Genomic DNA, 20,162 nt, shown 5'->3' with positions numbered 1-20,162 from the left:
TTCATTTGTTGAGGAGCTGAAAATACATGGCAGAGTCTAGTAAAAGCAATGTACACATTGCTGGGTGAAGTGGCTTGATTTGACAAACCCGAGGTGACTCCATGATCATAATTTTAACTGATTACAAGATAACCAATTTAACTCTAACTCCAGAATGTCAGAAGCAAAAGCAAAACTCAGTAAGTAGCAATAAGAATGAAGATTAAAAATAGTGTACAGTGCCTATATATTTTCGATGTGGATAAATTGCGTATCAGAACATTCTTAAAATTACGATCCTCCGATGCGATATTTGAAGGTCCTATTGCCTATTAAGTTTGTGAAATGAGCAGGAGTTCAGACAATCTTTGGAAACGCACAGGGACCCAGGATCAAATCTACAGGATCATCTGTTGCTTTCTCTACTTATTCTGGAATATAGATGGAGCATATTTGATATTGACCTGGGAGGAAGCAAGAGGGGGAGGAAGAAACACAAAGGATCACAGTAGATATCAAAATTTTTATTTTCAACCATTTCTTGCCACCATGTCCATACTATATTAATGAAAGCTTTACTGAGCTATTAAAAATTTAGATTAGCAAATGCTAAATTCCAGGACTTCAAGCACATCCCAAAGATCTCAGGATTTTCCACTCCGGGAACCCTGTGATGATCCAATGAACTGCAAAAGTCCTATATTTCCCAACATGAAGTTCTCTAAATAAAAAGAACTTTGGCACTTTACGGCATAAAATGATTGCATAATATTTTTTAAATAAAATGTATTGATCTCTGCCAGTCTTTTTTGTAGAAAAGCAAATTTTAAAAGATATCAAGATACATAGTAAAATGATTCATTATTGCTTGGGCCGTAGAATGCACTGAAGCCTATACCTGGAATGGAGAGCTGTGGGCTATATAGTCTTTGCGAAAAATAAAACACACAGAAAATACTTCAGTGACATATGTCTGTCATCAGTAAAGCGACACACAAAAAAAGTGAATGTTTTTGGTCTAGGAGCCTTCAGTAGAAGACGTAAAATCAGCAAATCTTTCCTGCAAATTGTGTTGAAACAAGTAGTAGCAGGATTGTGCTCAATCATAAACAGTGTATGTACAACATGTAAAGAAAATATGATCACATTTACGTGGAATGTAACAGAACAGTGATTGTCAATCTCTGTGAAATGTGACAGCTTTCATTTGCATTCAGAATTTAACACCACCCAATAAGGAATTTATGACATTAACTCCCAGACTGTCTAAAAGCAACTTATAAAAAGAACCCTAGCACAATCCATGTCCAGCCACAATATCAGTGACCAATATGCTAAGTGAGCAAGAAAACAGGATGATCAACATATAACGCAGCATCTTCTGTACTTATATATGAATGCATTTCATTGTGTACCTTGCTAAATTATTGGATTACCACTTCAGGGAAAGTAATATATGCAATTCTCTCCTCCCCAAGCAGCTTGTTCTAGTTTTGGAAAGCAGAAATACAAACTTCGTTCTGCCAGCAGCATATTTCAACCTGGAAATATCTGAAAGGCCAATCACTTGCACGCGGTGACATGTGTCTTTGTAATTTAGTGTTTTTGTTTTTACACTTTCTTCATTCCTCTGCCCATCAAGCAGGCGAAAACAGTCATAACCATCTTAGACTTCACTTCAACCAGGTCCTCTGGAAGGGCGTACACACGAGCTCCAATCTTTCTGGCCATTGATACAGCATATCTGTTGAGAAAGGTAACAGGTCACTCCATTGTTCAGTTTTCATCTGCAACACTCAAGAGTCATAGAGATGTACAGCATGGAAACAGACCCTTTGGTCCAACTCGTCCATGCTGATCAGATATCCCAACCCAATCTAGTCCCAGCTGCCAGCACCCAGCCTATATCCCTCCAAACCCTTCCTATTCATATACCCATCCAAATGCCTATTAACTGTTGCAACTGTACCAGCCTCCACCACTTCCACTGGCAGCTCATTCCATACCCGTACCACCCTCTGTGTGAAAAAGTTGTCCCTTAGGTCTCTTTTATATCTTTCCCCTCTCACCCTAAACCTATGCCCTCTAGTTCTGGACTCTCTCACCCCAGGGAAAATACCTTGTCTATTTATCCTGCACTCACTGCACTTAACACATCTTAACACTGCTCTTATCCATTTGCCAACTAATGCAAAAAGGACAGTATATAGTTTCCAGTTAATTCAGATTACACAGATGATGCAAACTTCAACTTCCACCGAAAATCTAACTTACCATCAAATACATTCACAGTGAACTTTCCATAAAGTTTGAGATAAATGCTATATATTTAGTAACAATAAGGTTCAGGCAATACAAGACTATAAGATATAGGAGCAGAATTGGCCATTCAGCCCATAAAGTCTACTCTGCTATTCAACTATGGCTGATCCGTTTCTCAACACTATTCTCCTGCCTTCTCGCTGTCACCCTTGACCTGGTTACTCATCAAGAACCTGTCTTGTCTTTGTCTTAAATACACTCAATGACTTGGCCTCCACAGCCTTCTGTGGCAATGAGTTGCACAGACTCACCACTCTCCGTCAGCCCTTCATTGAGGCTATGCCCTCAAGACCTGGGGTGTCTCCTATTAATGGAAACATCTTCTCTACATGTCATCTGTCTGCGCCTCTCAATATTCTGTACTGAATCAGATCACCTCCTCACCCATCTCAACTCCATTGAGTTTTAGACCCAGAGTCCTCAGCCCCTGCTCATACGACAAGCCTTCCTCAGGATCATTCTTTTAAACCTCTTCTGGACCTCTTCCAATACCAGCACTTCCTTCCTCAGATACAGGACCCAAACTGCTCACACTATTCCAAATGCAGGCTGACCAGAGCATTATAAAGCCTCAGTAGTACAACTCTGCTCTTGTATTCTAGCCTTCTTGAAATGAATGCGAACATTGCATTTGCCTTCTTAACTGTCAATTGAACCTGCATGTTAACCTTAAGAGAATCCTGAACTAGTCCCTTTGTGCTTCAGCCTTCCGAAGCCTCTCCCCATTTAAAGAATAGTCTAAGCCCCTATTCTTCTAAAAGTGCATAACCTGAAGATCTAAATTGGAGGAAGACTAATTTTGACAGTATTAGGCAATAACTTTCAAAAGCTGATTGGGGGCAGATGTTCACAGGTAAAGGGATGGCTGGAAAATGGGAAGTCTTCAGAAATGAGATGAGAGTCCAGAGACCGTATATTCCTGTTAGGGTGAAAGGAAAGGCTGGTAGGTGTAGGGAATGCTGGATGATGAAAGAAATTGAGGGTTAAGAAAAAGAAGGAACCATGTGTCAGGTGTAGACAGGAGAGATCGAGTGAATCCTTAGAAAATAATAAGTGGTAGTATACTTGGGAGGGAAATCAGGAGGGGAAAAAAGGGGACATGAGATAGCTTTGGTAAATAGGGTTAAGGAAAATCCAAATGGTTTTTATAAATACATTAAGGACAAAAGGGTAACTGGGGAGAGAATAGGGCCCCTCAAGTGGAGCCACAGGAGATGGGGGAGATACTAAACGAGTATTTTGCATCAATATTTACTATGAAGGAGGACATGGAAGATATAGAATGTAGGGAAATAGATAGTGACATCTTGAAAAATGTCCATATTAGAGGAGAAAGTACTGGATGTCTTGAAATGTATTAAAATGCATAAATCCCCAGAACCTGATCATGTGTACCCTAGAACTACGTGGGAATCTAGAGCCTTGAAGGTAGAAGACAGAGGGTGGTGGTGAAGGGTTGCTTTTCATACTGTAGGTTTATGGCCAATGGTGTGCCACAAGGATCGGTGCTGGGTCCTCTACTTTTTGTCATTTGGATGCGAGCATAAGAGGTACAGTTAGTAAGTTTACAGATGACACCAAAATTGGAGGTGTAGTGGACAGCGAAGAAGGTTACCTCAAGTAAAACAGGATCTTGATCGGATGGGCCAATGGGCTGAGGAGTGGCAGATGGAGTTTAATTCAGATAAATGCGAGGTGCTGCATTTTGTAAAAGTAAATCAGAGCAGGACAATGCACTTAATGGTAAGATCCTGGGGAGTGCTACTGAACAAAGAGACCTTGGGAGTGCAGGTTCAGAGCTCCTTGAAAGGAGAGTTGCAAGTAGATCGGATAGTGAAGAAGGTGTTTGGTATGCTTTCCTTTATTGGTCAGAGTATTGAACACAGGAGTTAGAAGGTCATGTTGCTGCTGTACAGGACATTGGTTAGGCCACTTTTGTGGTATTGCATGCAATTCTGGTTTCCTGCCTATCGGAAAGATATTGTGGAACTTGAAAGGGTTCAGAAAAGATTTACAGGGATGTTGCCAGGGTTGGAGGATTTGAGATACAGTGAGGGGCTGAATAGGTTGGGGATATTTTCCCTGGACTGTCAGAGGCTGAGGGGTGACCTTATAGAGTTTTATAAAATCATGAGGGGCATGGATAGGATAAATAGACAAGGTCTCTTCCCTGGGGTTGGGGAGTCCAGAACTAGAGGCATAGGTTTAGGTGGAAAGAGGAAAGATATAAAAGGGACCTAAGGGGCAACTTTTTCACACAGAAGGTAGTACATGTATGGACAGAGCTGCCAGATGAAGTGGTGGAAGCTAGTACAATTATAGCATTTAAAAAGGCATCTGGATGGATATAGAGGAATATGGGCCAAGTGCTGGAAAATGGGACTAAATTAGGTTAGGATATCTAGTCAGCATGGATGAGTTGGACCAAAGGGTCTGTTTCCGTGCTGTACATTTCTATGACTCTATGACTTACACATTCCCATGTTGCATTCCATCTGCCACTTTATTTCCCACTCTCTTAGCCTACTAAAGTCCTTTCACAGCTTCCTCAACACTAGCTGCCCCTCCACCTATCCTTGTATCATCTTCAAGTTGAGCAACAATGCCCCCACAGTTCCTTTGTCCAGATTGTTAATATATAACATTAATAGCTGTGTTCCAACACTGATCCCTGCGGAACTCCACTAGTCACTGACTGCCATCCTGAAAAAGACCCCTTTAGCGCCACTGTCTGCTTTCTACTAGTCAGCCAATCTTCTATCCATGTCAGTATTTTGCCTTTAACACCACGAGCTCTTATTTAGCAGCCTCATTTGTGGCACCTTGTCAAAAGCCTTCTGGAAATCCAAGTAGATCATGTCTAATTGCTCTCTTTTATCAAACTTGTTTGATATCTCAACAAATTGTAACTGTTTTGTCAGACAGGACCTCTCCTTGACGAAGCAGTATTGACTCAGCCCTATTTTACCATGCACTTCCAAGTCCTCTGCAATTTCATCCTTAATAATGGACTCTAAAATTTTATCCATAACTGAGGTCAAGCTAATGGGCCTATACCTTCCTGCCTTCTGCCTCCCCCTCTTCGGAAACAGGGATGTTACAGTAGCCAGTTTCCAGTTCTCTGGGAGCCTCCCTGACTTCAAATGGTTCCTGAAAGATCACTACCAATGCCTCCACATTCTGTTTCATTACTCTGAGGTATAGTCCATCTGGTTAATTTATCCACCTTTGGACCTTTCAACTTCCCCAGCACCTTCTCCTTCTTGATGGTCACTACACTCCTGTGACTCCTGAAATTCTGGTATGGTCCTGGTGTCGACTATGAAAACTGATGCAACGTTCATATTTAGTTCCTTTGCAATTCTTTGCTCCCCATTATTATTTTCCAGCCTTATTTTCCAAGGGTCTATGCCCACATTCATCTCTCTTACATTTTGTTTAACTAAAAAAATTCTTGCTATCTTTTTTATTACTAGCTTATCCCCATATGTTTTTCACCCCAAATTGCTTTAATTTTTTTTTAAAAAAGTTACCCTCTACTCGTTTTCAAAGCCTTCTTAATCCTCTGGCTTCCTACTAACCTTCACTACATTGTATGTTTTTGTGCTCTCCCTGACTTCCCTCATCAGGCACGTCTATCTCATTCTCCCCTTAGCATTTATTTTTCTTCCTCAGGATGAACTGCCGCCAGAGACTCCTGCCATTGCTGCTCCACCATCTCCCCTTCCAATCAGCTCGGCCAGCTCCTCCGTCATCTCTTTGTAGTTACCTTTACTCAATTACAATACTGTTACATCTGATTCCAGCTTCTCTCCATGCAGCGTGAATTCTATGATATTATGGCCACTGTCCCTTAAGGGTTCCTTCACCTTCTGCTCCCTAATCAAGTCTGCCTCATTACACGTCACCAAATCCAGATTTGGCTGTTCCTTAATGGATTCAACCATAAGCTGCTCCAAAAACAAATCTCATTGACATTCAGCATATCCCTTTTCTTGGTGTCTCTCTCCCTCTCTCTCTCTCTTAAATGCAAATCCTTGGATATTTAGTCCTGATCCCCACATCTCTGTAACAACCACAACAATGTGGCCAATTTCAATCTGCACTACATGTTCATTGATCTTGTTTTGCATACTGCGTGTATTTAAGTTCAACACTCTCAGTTGACTGCCTACCTTCTCATAATTGTCCCCTCATCTGCTTGCTTCATCATTAGTTTCCTGAGCTTTTCCATACCCTGTCCAATTACTCGTTCTGGAAATGTTGCTAACGTTTGTTGAGCTCTCCCCGCTTTACCTTTTTCCATAATTTTCTGATGACAGGTCCCAACCTGAAACATTAATTCTCCTGCTCCTCTGATGTTGCTTGACCTGCTGTTTTTTTTTTCCAGGTCCACCTTACACCGACTCATAACTTCCCACGCAACAGAACCCGCCCTCCAACTATTCTGTTTAAATCCCTGCCCACAGCCCTAGACATGCAATTCTCTAGGACTCCAGTCCCAGTGAGATTCAGGTGGAACCCATTCTATCCGAACAGCTCCCTCCTTCCCCCATACTGATACCAACATCCCATGAATTCAAACTGAGTTTTCCCACACCAACCTTTTAACCAAATGTTTACCTCTGTGTCAATTAGCTCACAGCTCAGGTAGTAATTTAGAAAGGACCACCTTTTTGATAATGCTTTAGGATTTAGCTCCTAGCGTTTCACATTCCCTCAGCAGAACCCCTTTCTACCTATATTGTTGGTACCTACTTAGCATTTTCTAGCTTGTCCTCATCAGAAAGGAGTCCAGTCTTCACCAGATCATAGTTAATAGAATTCGGTTGAATGGCATCAATCAAATCCAGTACAGGCAAACTTGAACTTAAATTCTTGTCCTGTATAAAAAAGATTTTGCATCAAGTCAAATCATTGTTCCTTTGTAGCTAAAGTTGTTCTTCCTTTCACTCTGACATAACTTGTAACACTTAGTATCTTAAAAAGGAGCTATAAAAATGCAAGTTTGTTTTGCTATTACAGTCGGCTTGAAAACAAACCAGATTCGCATTTATATGCCTAGCACATATCAGGACGTCCCAATGTATTTTGTTGGTAATGAACCAATATTTGATGTGCATTATTAAGTAGGCAAACATGGCCACCTCTGTTAAACTTAAGTTAAATCATAACATAGTCTGATAAGATTGCTTTATTTGAAAGATACATTCAGCATCGTACCATCAGAAAATCTTGTTCTTTATGGAGTTGAGAGATGGGATTGTCAAAAAAGCAACAAGAGAATTGAAAGGAAATTATAGGGGGAGGGGTACAGAGCGTTGTAGTTAATATTTATTATTAAATACTAGCAGAGATCCATAAAACATTTGTAGTCAAATTAGAACCTTAGTACAGTTTCCTCAAATATAAAATTTCTACTTTTTCCTTCACCAAAGGGAATAACAGAAACAAAACGTTTTACTTTGGAAAAAGCTATGTAATGCTATTCAATATAAATTTTAGTCAATGAACAGAAATACTAATTTTGTCAAAAGTCCAGCCTTTTGTGACTTGTCTATGGTCAGAGAATATGGAGTGATTGTCTCCTGAGCTGCAAATCTAAGGAGTTTAATATGGTTTGATGAATAAACATCATTGCCCTGAAATATGCCCATTACAATTTTAGCATCTGTAAAATTAAATTACCAGGAAAAAGGTCCATTGTTCAGGATTCAAATTTCACAGCAACAGTATAACTGCTCATTTTCAGAATCTAGATTTGTGTGGACTCTATACATGTTTATCATCATCTTATCTCTCAAATCAATTCTAATGCAATTAACAGCTTTCCTAAAACACACTGTTCAAATCTAGTGAATCATTGTGTTACTTTTAGCACAAAAACTATGCTTGAATTATAAAGTTGCATCAAATGAGTGTCTCCATGCAAGATGTGACAATGCCATCATTCCTATGCCATCTCCATCCCTTTCTGTCCTACCACATCACCCCCTATCCCTCAAACCAGCCTTTTTCCATCCCACATGGAAACAGTCTTTTCAGCCACAGCAGTGGTGTTGTTGGACTCTCCTGAACTTCTGTTTTCGTTCTTCACCAACTCAGCCACTGCCACATCTCCATGAGTGCTCACTCCAATCTTTGCATGGCCCAAATGCCTCAAAAGTGCAGGGCACTGTCCAGCAAAACGGTGAGGCCCTTAAACAGACCAAAGACAGGTGAACAAGCAGAAACATGACTGACTGTTGTTAAAAGATAACTTGCCCCAAGTACATACTGTGTTTAAAAGTTGTCTGGAGATTGCTACAGATCATGGTAACCTGATGCTCACCCAAGTCTTCATAGTCAACCCAATGCTGTACAGAATCAATTATCCGCCAAAGGAGAGACGTTTACTCATAATTCATTCGGAAGAATATTCTTGCTCTCTCTAGTTACAGGTCGAGATGCTGTTGGGGTGCACATGGAAAAGTACTGTAGTCATTTCTTTTTTTTTAAAAAAATTGGAAATGCTTACCTTAAAACTCTGAATGGTCGTTTTCTTGTCTGCCTCTTTCAATGTCTTATTCACCCAATTGACAATGATATCATCATTGACTTTCTGACCGTCACCCAGTTCTTCAAGAACATTCAATGTATACCTATTGATACACAAGGGCAATTTCAGAACAGCCACAGAAATAGTTAACACTTGACTTGAAAGCCTAGACTTCCCAACCGTTTCAACACAGTGCAGCAGAACCCACCCTTTTGCTATTTAGTTTAAAGTGCTACCCACAACCCTAGACATCCCATTGGAACAATCCCCCCATTCCCTGCACTAATATCACTGTCCCATGAATTCAAGCCTATTTTCCCCACACCAATCTTTAATCCACGTGTTTATCTTTATTCCTGTTCACCCTGTATCAATTAGCTCACTGCTCAGTTAATAATCCAGAAATTACCATCTTTTTAGCTATACTTTATAATTTAGTTCCTAGCTGTTCATATTCCCTCAGCAGACCTTTTTACCTATATTGTTGGTACCTATTTGTTTGATAGCCTATTGTTTTAATACAAGTTAGCACTGAGGTAACAGCAACTTGAAAATCCAGGCAGTGTATTTAAATGTGTCACGATGACATTTCTTACTGTCCCATTAGTAAGTCACAGTGAAATGATAGTAGTAAGCAGATTAGTGACAACAGCTTTTTTGAGACACTCAGTGGACATACCTTCTCATCAATTGCCAGACCAAGGCTAAAGTTAGCGTTGAGTTTCCATCATTCAGATCCTTTCCAGCGATCCCCACAAGAGAAAACTTAGCTGGACTCTTTCCCAAGTCAACGGCATAATTGCAGTTTTCCAGCTGAAAAGAAAACATTTTTAAAAATATAGTAAGTACAACACTTTATTTTGCTGAATGTTCCTCTCAAAAGTTCAGGACCAAACCTGCCATACCTTTTTCATGTTAGCACCGAGTTTGGGATATGGTGGCTTGTTCACTTTGTTCCAGTCAACTGGGACCTTGATTTTTTCATAAAGCTGCAATATCACCAGGGCATCTACTAAGTCACTGCATTAAGAACAAAATATCGCATGATATTTTTAAAAAATGGCAGACGACTAAAAGGCAGAGAGACATTTACAGAACTGGTAAGAATAATTCCATTTCAACCAAATCTGTTTACCAACTTCATTGGAGTAACCACAACTCAATGTTAAATATTTCAGGTTTCCCATTCACACACCTCTACAGAACAGTTTGACTATTTGCATTTACGTAGCACTTGTGATATTCTTAGTACTTGCAAACATACTAGACATAAAAGCCTACTTTTGTTTGGGCTGTGCCCTGACTGAGTTCACCATTGTGTGCTGCATATTTACCTTAAAGGCACTTTTCTACAAGTATTGGTTTGAACTGGTTTACCATGCCACAAAGGGTTCAATTCCCGCCTCAGGCGACTGACTGTGTGGAGTTTGCACGTTCTCCCCGTGTCTGCGTGGGTTTCCTCCGGGTGCTCCGGTTTCCTCCCACTCTCCAAAGATGTGCAGGGTCAGGTGAATTGGCCATACTAAATTGCCCATAGTGTTAGGTAAGGGGTAAATGTAGGGGTATGGGTGGGTTTCGCTTCGGCGGGTCGGTGTGGACTTGTTGGGCCGAAGGGCCTGTTTCCACACTGTAATCTAATCTAATCTAAAGCCCATGGACAAGGACTATCCTCGGATCAGTGGCTAAACAAGAGCATGGCAAACATGCATGGATCCAGCTGCACTTAGATATACTCAAAAGCCTGATAAGACAAATGCACTGTGTACATATTATAAAGCTGAGAAATGAAGCTTAAGGAAAAGATCTAAGATGATCTGCTGGGATGTTTTGTACAGAGGTTAGTTTCGAACAGTTGTAGTTAGACTATAGGTCAAGATTAGAGTGGTGCTGGAAAAGCACAACAGGTCAGGCAGCATCCGAGGAGCAGGATTCTTGATGAAGGACTTTTGCCCGAAATGTTGATTTTCCTGCTCCTCGGACACTGCCTGACCTGCTGTGCTTTTCCAGCACTACTCTAATCTTGACTCTGATCTCCAGCATCTGCAGTCCGCACTTTGGCCGTGCCGTTAAGACTATGGCAGGCACACTGTTGCAGCTACATGTGTTCCTCTCTGAAATAACTTTATCCATATTGGCAAATTCGATTTCTGAGCCAAACTATTTCTCAGGAAACCTAAAGCCTGAATATCACACTTCATTGCACAACCTATTCAGAAGGCTAACCAGCTTAATTATATTAACATTAGACAACAATTGCAGCTTTACATCAACACAGAATTGGTCATAATAATTGGATCTATAAATGGGATAGAGTTTTGTTCAGCAGGATATGATTCTGAACCTTCAGTAAGATTATAACGGCTTTCCAAATGCTAGTTTTTGAAAAGTGTTAAAAAATGTGTTGAAATGGATTAATGTTGATGTTTCACTGTGATGGTCACTGTGTTAGCAAAGAACATTTCAAAAAAGACAGCTTCAAAGGGCTGTGGAAATGTGACGTTCTTTTTCTTGGCGTTAGCAATAGATGAGCATCTGTTGAAATTACTGAAGTTGGGAGGAGAGGACACTTGACTAGTTAGCAGCAGCGGTGAACTGCTTTTGATTCTTCTGGATCCAGCAATTAATTATTTCATGAATTGCTTTCTATTTAGCCTCCGCAGTTCCTTTAAGGGCTGCTGTTAAGTCAGTGCAAAGGAGCCAAGTACATGCGGCACTTGTATTGTCTAATTGCATCTCTGATGTGGAGGAGCCGGTGTTGGACTTGGGTAGACAATAGACAATAGGTGCAGGAGTAGGCCATTCTGCCCTTCAAGCCTGCACCACCATTCATTATGATCATGGCTGATCATCCTTAATCAGTATCCTGTTCCTGCCTTATCTCCACAACCCTTGATTCCACTATCCTTGAGAGCTCTATCCAACTCTTTTTGAAACAAATCCAGAGACTGGGCCTCCACTGCACCCTGGGGCAGAGCATTCCATACAGCCACCACTCTCTGGGTGAAGAAGTTTCTCCTCATCTCTGTCCTAAATGGTCTACCCCGTATTTTTAAGCTGTTTCCTCCGGTTCGGCACTCACCCATCAGCAGAAACATGTTTCCTGCCTCCAGAGTGTCCAATCCTTTAATAATCTTATATGTCTCAATCAGATCCCCTCTCAGTCTTCTAAACTCAAGGGTATACAAGCCCAGTCGCTCCAATCTTTCAACATAAGATAGTCCCGCCATTCCAGGAATTGACCTCGTTAACCTATGTTGCACTTCCTCAATAGCCAGAATGACTTTCCACAAATTTGGAGACCAGAACTGCACACAATATTCCAGGTGTGGTCTCACCAGGGCCCTGTACAGCTGCAGAAGAACCTTTTTGCTTCTATACTCAATCCCTCTTGTTATGAAGGCCAGCATGCTATTAGCTTTCTTAACTACCTGCTGTACCTACATGCTTGCCTTCATTGACTGGTGTACAAGAACACCCAGATCTCTTTGAATTGCCCCTTTACCTAAATTGATTCCATTTAGGTAGTAATCTGTCTTCCTGTTCTTGCCACCAAAGTGGATAACCATACATTTATCCAGAAGGGCTTATGCCCGAAACGTCGATTCTCCTGTTCCTTGGATGCTGCCTGACCTGCTGCGCTTTTCCAGCAACACATTTTCAGCTCTGATCTCCAGCATCTGCAGCCCTCACTTTCTCTCCATTTAGGTAGTAATCTGCCTTCCTGTTCTTGCCACCAAAGTGGAGAACCAAACATTTATCCACATTAAACTGCCTCTGCCATGCATCTGTCCACTCACCTAGCCTGTCCAGGTCACCCTGTAATCTCCTAACATCCTCCTCACATTTCACCCTGCCACCCAGCTTTGTATCATCAGCAAATTTGCTAATGTTACTATTAATACCATCTTCTATATCATTAATATATATTGTAAAAAGCTGCGGTCCCAGCACTGATCCCTGCGGTACCCCACTGGTCACCACCTGCCATTCCGAAAGGGAGCTGTTTATCACTACTCTTTGTTTCCTGTCAGCCAACCAATTTTCAATCCAAGTCAGTACTTTGCCCCCAATACCATGCGCCATAATTTTGCTCACTAACCTCCTATGTGGGACTTTATCAAAGGCTTTCTGAAAGTCCAGGTACACTACATCCACTGGATCTCCTTTGTCCATCTTGAGAGTTACATCTTCAAAAAATTCCAAAAGATTAGTCAAGCATGATTACCCCTTCATAAATCCATGCTGACTCTGACCTATCCTGTTACTGCTATCCAGTAGACAAAGTTAAAAATCCCACAACACCAGGTTATAGTCCAACAGGTTATTTGGAAGTACCACCTTTCGGAGCGCTGCACCTGATGAAGGAGCAGCATTCCGGAAGCTTGTACTTCCAAATAAACCCCTTGGACTACAACCTGGTTTTGTGTGAATTTTAACTATTTGCATCTCAGTAGGACAATTAGAGTACTCTGTATATATCTACATAAAAATGTAACCAGACTCCAACTCAATTCTGGTGACCTGGTGGCTCAGCCTCAAAAAGGGGTAAAAAGTGTACATTCATCGCTCCAATTTCAGGGTGACCTACCTCCTGCTGAAGAAGAGAGTTTAAACTCGTCCCGGTCATCCCAATACCAATACTTGCAATCCAATGACTCAGATTTATTCTTGAACAATTTTTAGATGAAAACATTCCTTCTTACCTATAAAGATGGTTTACTGCTGGATTTACACCTTGTGAATTCATCCAGTTGCGGAAAGTTCTTTCTTCACGGGTTTCACCTAAATGTAAAAAGATGCATCATTTTTATCAAAACAGAATTCATCATTTTCTTTTGAAGCAAATCCCCACTAACATCTCCATGTTACACCCAGATTCTTCATACACACTGATATTTTATAGCTTTCCAAAGTATCTGATAAAATGTTACTTTTGTTCCCAGGATGCAGACAATGTCAGGATTTGTTTGCTATCTCTGGCGCTTGGTAAACAGAATATCGAGCTTTCAATCTGAAGCATTGCTATCATTGTGGAGTTTGCCCATTTACAAATCACGTTGGGTTACATTATTCAAGTATTTCAAGTTGATAACAATGAAATTGCAACTGTGTAAAAATGCACGTGATACGAAGATGGCACCTTGCCCACAGCATTGTTGCATGCTCTCCTTTGTAGTAAAGTTCACAAAATTTAGAAGTTCTATCAAGGAGGTCAACTTTCCAGTCACTTGTGCTCGGTCAATGGTCAGTGTCGATGTTAAGTCAGACATTTAGTCAAAGTTGAACTCCAAGATGCCTTGGTACTAGCAGAGCCAGTGAAGGTCGGTGGTGACATTTTAAGGTTTTTTTTTTTTTAAGTTTCACTGATGGGATGGTCAATGCTTAGGAACTTGCATAACACAAATATGTTACTTGCCATTTCTCAAAGCAAGCCAAAACATTGCTTTGTTGTAGATCAGATGATTTCTTTCATTAGAATAGAAGTTAATGTTAATATTGTTGAATTGTGAACTTACGGCCCCATTCCTCTGTTGCAGGTGTACGCTAGCCACTGGAGACTGGCCAGATTAAGAACTTAAAATAGCTCTAAGACAATTGAGATTATGTGAGGTTGAATGTTGCCTTGACATCAAGGACCATTAATTCCATTTCTGTGTCTGGATTTCCACTTGAGGATTATAGAATTGGATCAATGTTTTGGGCTTGTAGATATATCGGATTGTGACCAACCTATTCTTCCTCCCTTATATGTTACTGCTCCAGGGATCTGCCAACAATAAAGTACAAGACTGGAAACTTGCCTTGGACTTACTAATGTGAATCCTCCAGAATAATGATGGCATAGTAAAAGGCTTGGAGGAACTGGCCGGCCATATACCTTTATTGTATACTGACCTCAGTGTGAAATGGATGACCTATCCAAACACATCTATTTCCCACTGACTGATTAAATTCAAATTACCTCTCCCTCTCCCAATACCCACATTTTTGGAGTGCTGGGGTAATAAGTTAAGTTGTGACTCAACATTCTTAAATGAGCCTATGGAGTAATCAAAATTCCAACAAGCATTTTCTGGTTTTGAAAACTGCTTAAGCTTTACAAGTAAAATGGACATCAAGATCCGGTACGCAGTCTTTTTTGAGGTATCTACATGCATTATCTTTGTGCTTTTACCTTCCAGCAGACTCCAGTCAATGTCTTGATTTTCAGGCTTCTGAAGGGCTGGATATTTGTTGAACAGGTTGGCGACAAAAGCCAAGTTCAGTTTTGGGTTTCCTTGGACAACATCTCCTGGAGTAACAAACGCTCTGCAGCCGAGTTTGTCTGCCTCCTGCAACATGTACTCCGCTCGCTTTAGGCTGTCCTTCTCCTACAAGAGAAAACAGAAGTGATTCTAGAGCGTCTATTAGTATTTGTCATCATTTACAGATCTGACAGCATTAAAGCAGCATTAGAACATCCTTTTCTTTCCCCCTCAAGTTATTAGATCTCTTCCGGCATTGATTAGCTAAGAATTTAAGCATTACATTTGGAGATGTTGCACATTGCCATTGTAAGTACGGATAAATGTATATAGGATATCGCCCCAGACACAGATTAAAGGGGACATTGAATGAAATAAGCAAGCAGCATTTCTGTTATTTACCAAAATGTTCAGATATTTCTGTTTTTCTTTACCCAAGCAAACAAAGATATTTCTGATTAAATATAGGGCAACCGTCCTTGGATTTTACCATCCATTAGTTTAAATAGAGATTTTAAAAGCCTGAAGTCAATACACGTTGGAAAAATTAAAAGATTCAGTTACTTCACATACAGTTACCCCAAGGCCCTGTTTATTGTAACTGGTGACTTCAATCAAGCCAATCTAAAGAAGATGTTGCTCAAGTACCACCAGAACATTACCTGCCCCACCAGGGGCCCGAACATTTTAGATCACTGCTACACCACTGTGAAAGATGCCTACCGCTCCATCCCCCACCCTCATTTCAGGAACTCCGACCACAATGCAGTGTTTCTTCTCCTGGCGTACAGGCAAAAGCTCAAGCAGGAGACCTCCTCACGGATACATGTCCAGTGCTGGTTGGAGGAGGCAGAGGATTAACTCCAGTGCTATCTGGAATCGGCTGATTGGACCATGTTCAAACAGTCCACAGGTACTTTGGATGAGCACGCCACCACCATCACAGAGTTTATCAGCAAGTGTGTGGAGGACTGCATACCGAAGAAGTCAATCCTGGTGTTCCCCAATAGGAAACCCTGAAGGAATCAGGACATACAGAACCTGCTAAAAACCAGGCGTGAGGCCTTCAGATCAGGAGACCCACTCAAATATAAGGAAACCAAATATGACCTTCGCAGAGCCATTGAGACAGCAAAGGACCAACACCGATCCAAACTAGAGACCCAGACAGACACCCGGCGACTATGGCAAGGACTGAATCACATCACAGGTTCTAAAAAGAGACAGTGCAAGATAGCAAACGATGACACATTCCTCCCAGATTGTCTCAACACCTATGCTCGCTTTGAGCAGAATCTTGGTGGAGAGGTAACACCTATTTTAACAAGTCCTGATGAACCTATCCCAATTGTCACTGCATCAGAGATCAGAGCGGTTTTCCTTCGTGTGAATCCAAGGAAAGCGGTGGGACCAGACGGAGTACCAGGCCGTGCACTCAGAGCATGAGCAGATCTTCTCAGACATTTTCAACCTCTCCCTGCAGCAGACCACTGTCCCTGCCTGTTTCAAGAGGGCCAACATTATCCCTGTGCCTAAGACGACTCACGCAGCATGTCTCAATGACGACCACCCAGTGGCCCTAACTTTACTGGTCATGAAGTGCTTTGAAAGGCTGGTCATGGCATTAATCAACCCCAGCCTCCCCACTCCTCATGATTCACTCCAATTTGCCCATCAGACCAACAGATCCACATCAGATGCCATAATCACTTGCCCTTCACTCCTCCCGAGAGCATCTTGACACCAAGAAAAGCTACGCAAGAATCCTACTCATTGACTACAGTTCAGCCTTCAACACTATTATCCCCTCGAGACTGATTATTAAATTTAATGATCTCGGACTAAGCCCCACTCTCTGCAACTGGATCCTCAGTTTCCTGACCCACAGGCCACAATCAGTGAAGATTGGGGACAATGTTTCATCCTCACTAACACACAACACTGGAGCCCCTCAGGGGTGTGTACTCAGCCCCCTACTGTACTCACTGTATACCCATGACTGTGTCACCAAATACCAGACTAATGCCATTTACAAGTTCGCTGATGACATCACTATAGTCAGTTGAATCTCAGATGGCAACGAAACAGACTACAGACAGGAGGTGGGAGACCTGGAAAAATAGTGCACTGAGAACAACCTAGTTCTCAATGCCGGCAAAACCAAGGAACTCATTACTGACTATCAGCTGGATGTTACTCATGCCCCCCTACACATTAACAGCACAGAGGTGGAACGAGTGGAAAGTGTCAAGCTCCTGGGAGTGGTCATCCACAACAAGCTTTCTTGGACTCTTCATGTGGACGCACTGGTTACAAAGGCCCAACAATGTCTCCTCCTCCTCAGGCAGCTGAGAAAATTTGGCATGATGGCAAATACCCTTGCCAACTTTTATAGGTGCACCATCGAGAGCATTCTGTTTGGATGTATCACTACCTGATATGGCAACTGTACCATTCAAGATCAGACACGGTTACAGAGAGTGGTGAACTCAACCCTGACAATCACAAAAGCCACACTGCCATCTACAGAATCCATCTACCAGGCCCGCTGTCAAGGAAAGGCCGCCAGCGTTCTTAAAGATCGATCCCACCCTGGCAATGCTTTTCTACAACCTCTACCATCGGGGAGAAGGTACAGAAACCTGAACACACGCACCAGCCAGTTTCAAAACAGTTTCTACCCTACAGTTGTTAGAATACTGGATGTACTTCTCAAACTCTTAACATTCGCCTGTACCTGTGTTTTTATTTTGCCGCTGTTTACCTATTATTTACTTATCTACGCTACTTAACTCTGTGATCTGTCTGTATTGCTCACATGACAAAGCTTTTCACTGTGTCTCAGTACACGTGACAATAAATTCAATTCAATTCAATTCAATACTTTAGATTCTTTAACAATGATTCAATTTAAATAAATGCTCACTGTTAGAAAGTTTATATTCAGGACTTCTACACAAACTTGAATAAACATTTTGGACATTTCTGAAAAAAAAAATGTCAGTCCAGAACTGGCCACTGTTTGCATTAAAAATGGTTTTTTTCTGATGCATGTATAATCTGTTATACAGTAGAAAGGTTGAGTGATCACAATATTCAAGTGACTTTTGCCTGTAGGTGGTGCCAAGCACACAACATTCTGCTGCCAAATGTGACTGTAAAATCAACTGAACTCAAATTCTTAAAGTGGTTCACCACACAATGGCAGTGTGGCATTCTGCAGGAGAACTGCAGACATATTCTTACAAGGAGAAGTTTGCAGGAACATCGGGGCATCGAGACTATGTCCAATCTCAGGAAACTGCGGACTAGCTCATATCATCCCACCATTTGTTTTGTCCAAATGGAACCTTAGCCTTTTTTTTATTTTTGTGTTCAGCTTTTCCAATGTTACATGCAGTTGCTACAATGTTGGCTCATCACCCTTCACATCGAGGGTACTATTTGTAGATTCGGCAGGTAGTTTTACAAACAAGTGCCTTTCCCATTTATCTGAGCTGGGTGCTGGCGTTTGTACACTGGCACCATGGCTGAGTTCCAAATACCATCTCCACCTACCCATCATTTTCAAGAATCTGCAGTACTTGCAAACTAACTGCCCATTAATTACCAGATATTACTTTGCGTGGTGAATTTAACACTGTGTGCGCCTTACTCTCATCTTTGGCACAGAGCATTGATGGCAAAACTAGGATTGTTTTGCCCATTCCTAATTGAACTAAACGCAATGGTTGAGAGTCACTTTCTTGAGCTGCTACACTTCCTTTTCACAGACTGATGTAGGGCTTGGAAAGGGACTTGCAGGAGGTGACGCTCCCATGCATCGGCTGTCCTTTTTCTGTTGGAGGTTATAGGTTTGGAAGGTGCTGTCGAAGCAAGTTTGCTGAGTCCTGCCATGCATTGTGTATTCGGTACAGACTGCTGCCATTGTACTGTTGAAGTTGAATGGAGCGTGTGTTTAAGATGGTTGATGTTGGAGCTGCCCCCATCCAGGCAAGTCAGGGGTATTCTATCACACTCCTAGCCTGTGTTTTGCAGATGGTGGACAGGCTTTGGGGAGTCAGGAGCTGAGCTGCAGAATTTCCAGTCTCGTTTTTTTCCTTTCCATGTTGCCCTCCATTCTTCTCTCTCTCTCTCTTTCTTAATCCAACCTTTCATGCCCTCGGTTTCTCTTTCTGCACCCGATTTAACCGCACCACAGTCATTGTTTTGCTTTTTTCCTGATCCTTCAAGTCTGATTGGTTAGGTTTGATCCCTGTAAAATCACCAAGCTGCCAGATGCTGTGGTGCCACCATCATATAGTCACCATCTCTCACTTCTGTCAAGCTGTAGCCCATTTTAAAACAAAAAGTTCAGTGAAAGGGAGCAGGAAAAGAAACAAACTAAACAAACAGGTCAGGTATAACCCAACTCCAACAAACTCTGGCCCAAATAGGTTAAGTCTATCATCCTCACCTTGACAACCAAAAGAAATCCAGGCCGCAATGCTCCAGTTTACACAAGTGCCAGAAAGTTGGCTCCTTGGGACCACTCCATCAGGCACACCCTTCCATTTGAACAGTGGTCTTACCTGCTTCTTCTACCAGTGTGTTAAAGTAACCAGTTAAAAACACAAATGCCGAAAATACTCAGGGGCCAGGCAGCATCGGTGGGGAAAGGAAACAATTTAACATTTCAAGCCAGTGGTTTATTGCCGTACCATCCTCACCTGTCAGCTTTGTGACTGGCTCCTTCAGATCCCTCAAAAACAACCATGTCTCTCTTTAGGTGAGGAAAAGAAACTTTGTGTTTTTAACTGGTTACTTTAACACACTGGTAGAAGAAGCAGGTAAGACCACTGTTTTTTAATGGAAGGGTGTGCCTGATGGAGTGGTCCCAAGGATACTAGATCAACTATACACATAGATTAGAATGAGAGGCAAGTCCAAAAAGATGAACGTTTAAAAAAAAAGATTTGCAATTGTTGTTGGAGTTGTTCTGAAAGAATAGATGGTTGAATGTTGCAGGAAATGCAGAGGAGGTTGTCAGTAGCATTGATTTTGGTAGCTGAACATTTGATTTTAAGATTCTTCGTTTT

At 41.6% G+C, this 20,162-nt stretch overlaps 1 protein-coding gene across 4 annotated transcripts in view; it reads right to left on the bottom strand.

Annotated features, from left to right (window-relative positions):
- Positions 1–482: 482 nt before the first annotated feature.
- The window catches only part of LOC122557098 (plastin-3-like), a 115,354-nt gene continuing 95,674 nt past the window's right edge, over positions 483–20,162 (bottom strand). For all 4 annotated transcript variants that reach the window (XM_043704396.2, XM_043704398.2, XM_087992204.1 and 1 more), the window contains exons 10-16: positions 15,015–15,210; positions 13,543–13,621; positions 9,745–9,859; positions 9,519–9,652; positions 8,819–8,942; positions 7,060–7,184; positions 483–1,723 (exon numbers count right to left, since the gene is read on the bottom strand). In XM_043704396.2, the coding sequence (XP_043560331.1) occupies positions 1,591–1,723; positions 7,060–7,184; positions 8,819–8,942; positions 9,519–9,652; positions 9,745–9,859; positions 13,543–13,621; positions 15,015–15,210 (906 nt within the window). In that variant the 3' untranslated portion in view covers positions 483–1,590. The remainder of the gene's footprint in view (positions 1,724–7,059; positions 7,185–8,818; positions 8,943–9,518; positions 9,653–9,744; positions 9,860–13,542; positions 13,622–15,014; positions 15,211–20,162) is intronic.

This window comes from Chiloscyllium plagiosum, unplaced genomic scaffold (genome assembly GCF_037043375.1).
Source record: "Chiloscyllium plagiosum isolate Xiang-an unplaced genomic scaffold, Cpla_swu_hap1 HiC_scaffold_11, whole genome shotgun sequence".
Classification (NCBI taxonomy): Eukaryota; Metazoa; Chordata; class Chondrichthyes; order Orectolobiformes; family Hemiscylliidae; genus Chiloscyllium; species Chiloscyllium plagiosum.
The sequence above is the reverse complement of the archived record's forward strand: the minus strand, read 5'-3'. Positions and strand labels throughout refer to the sequence as shown.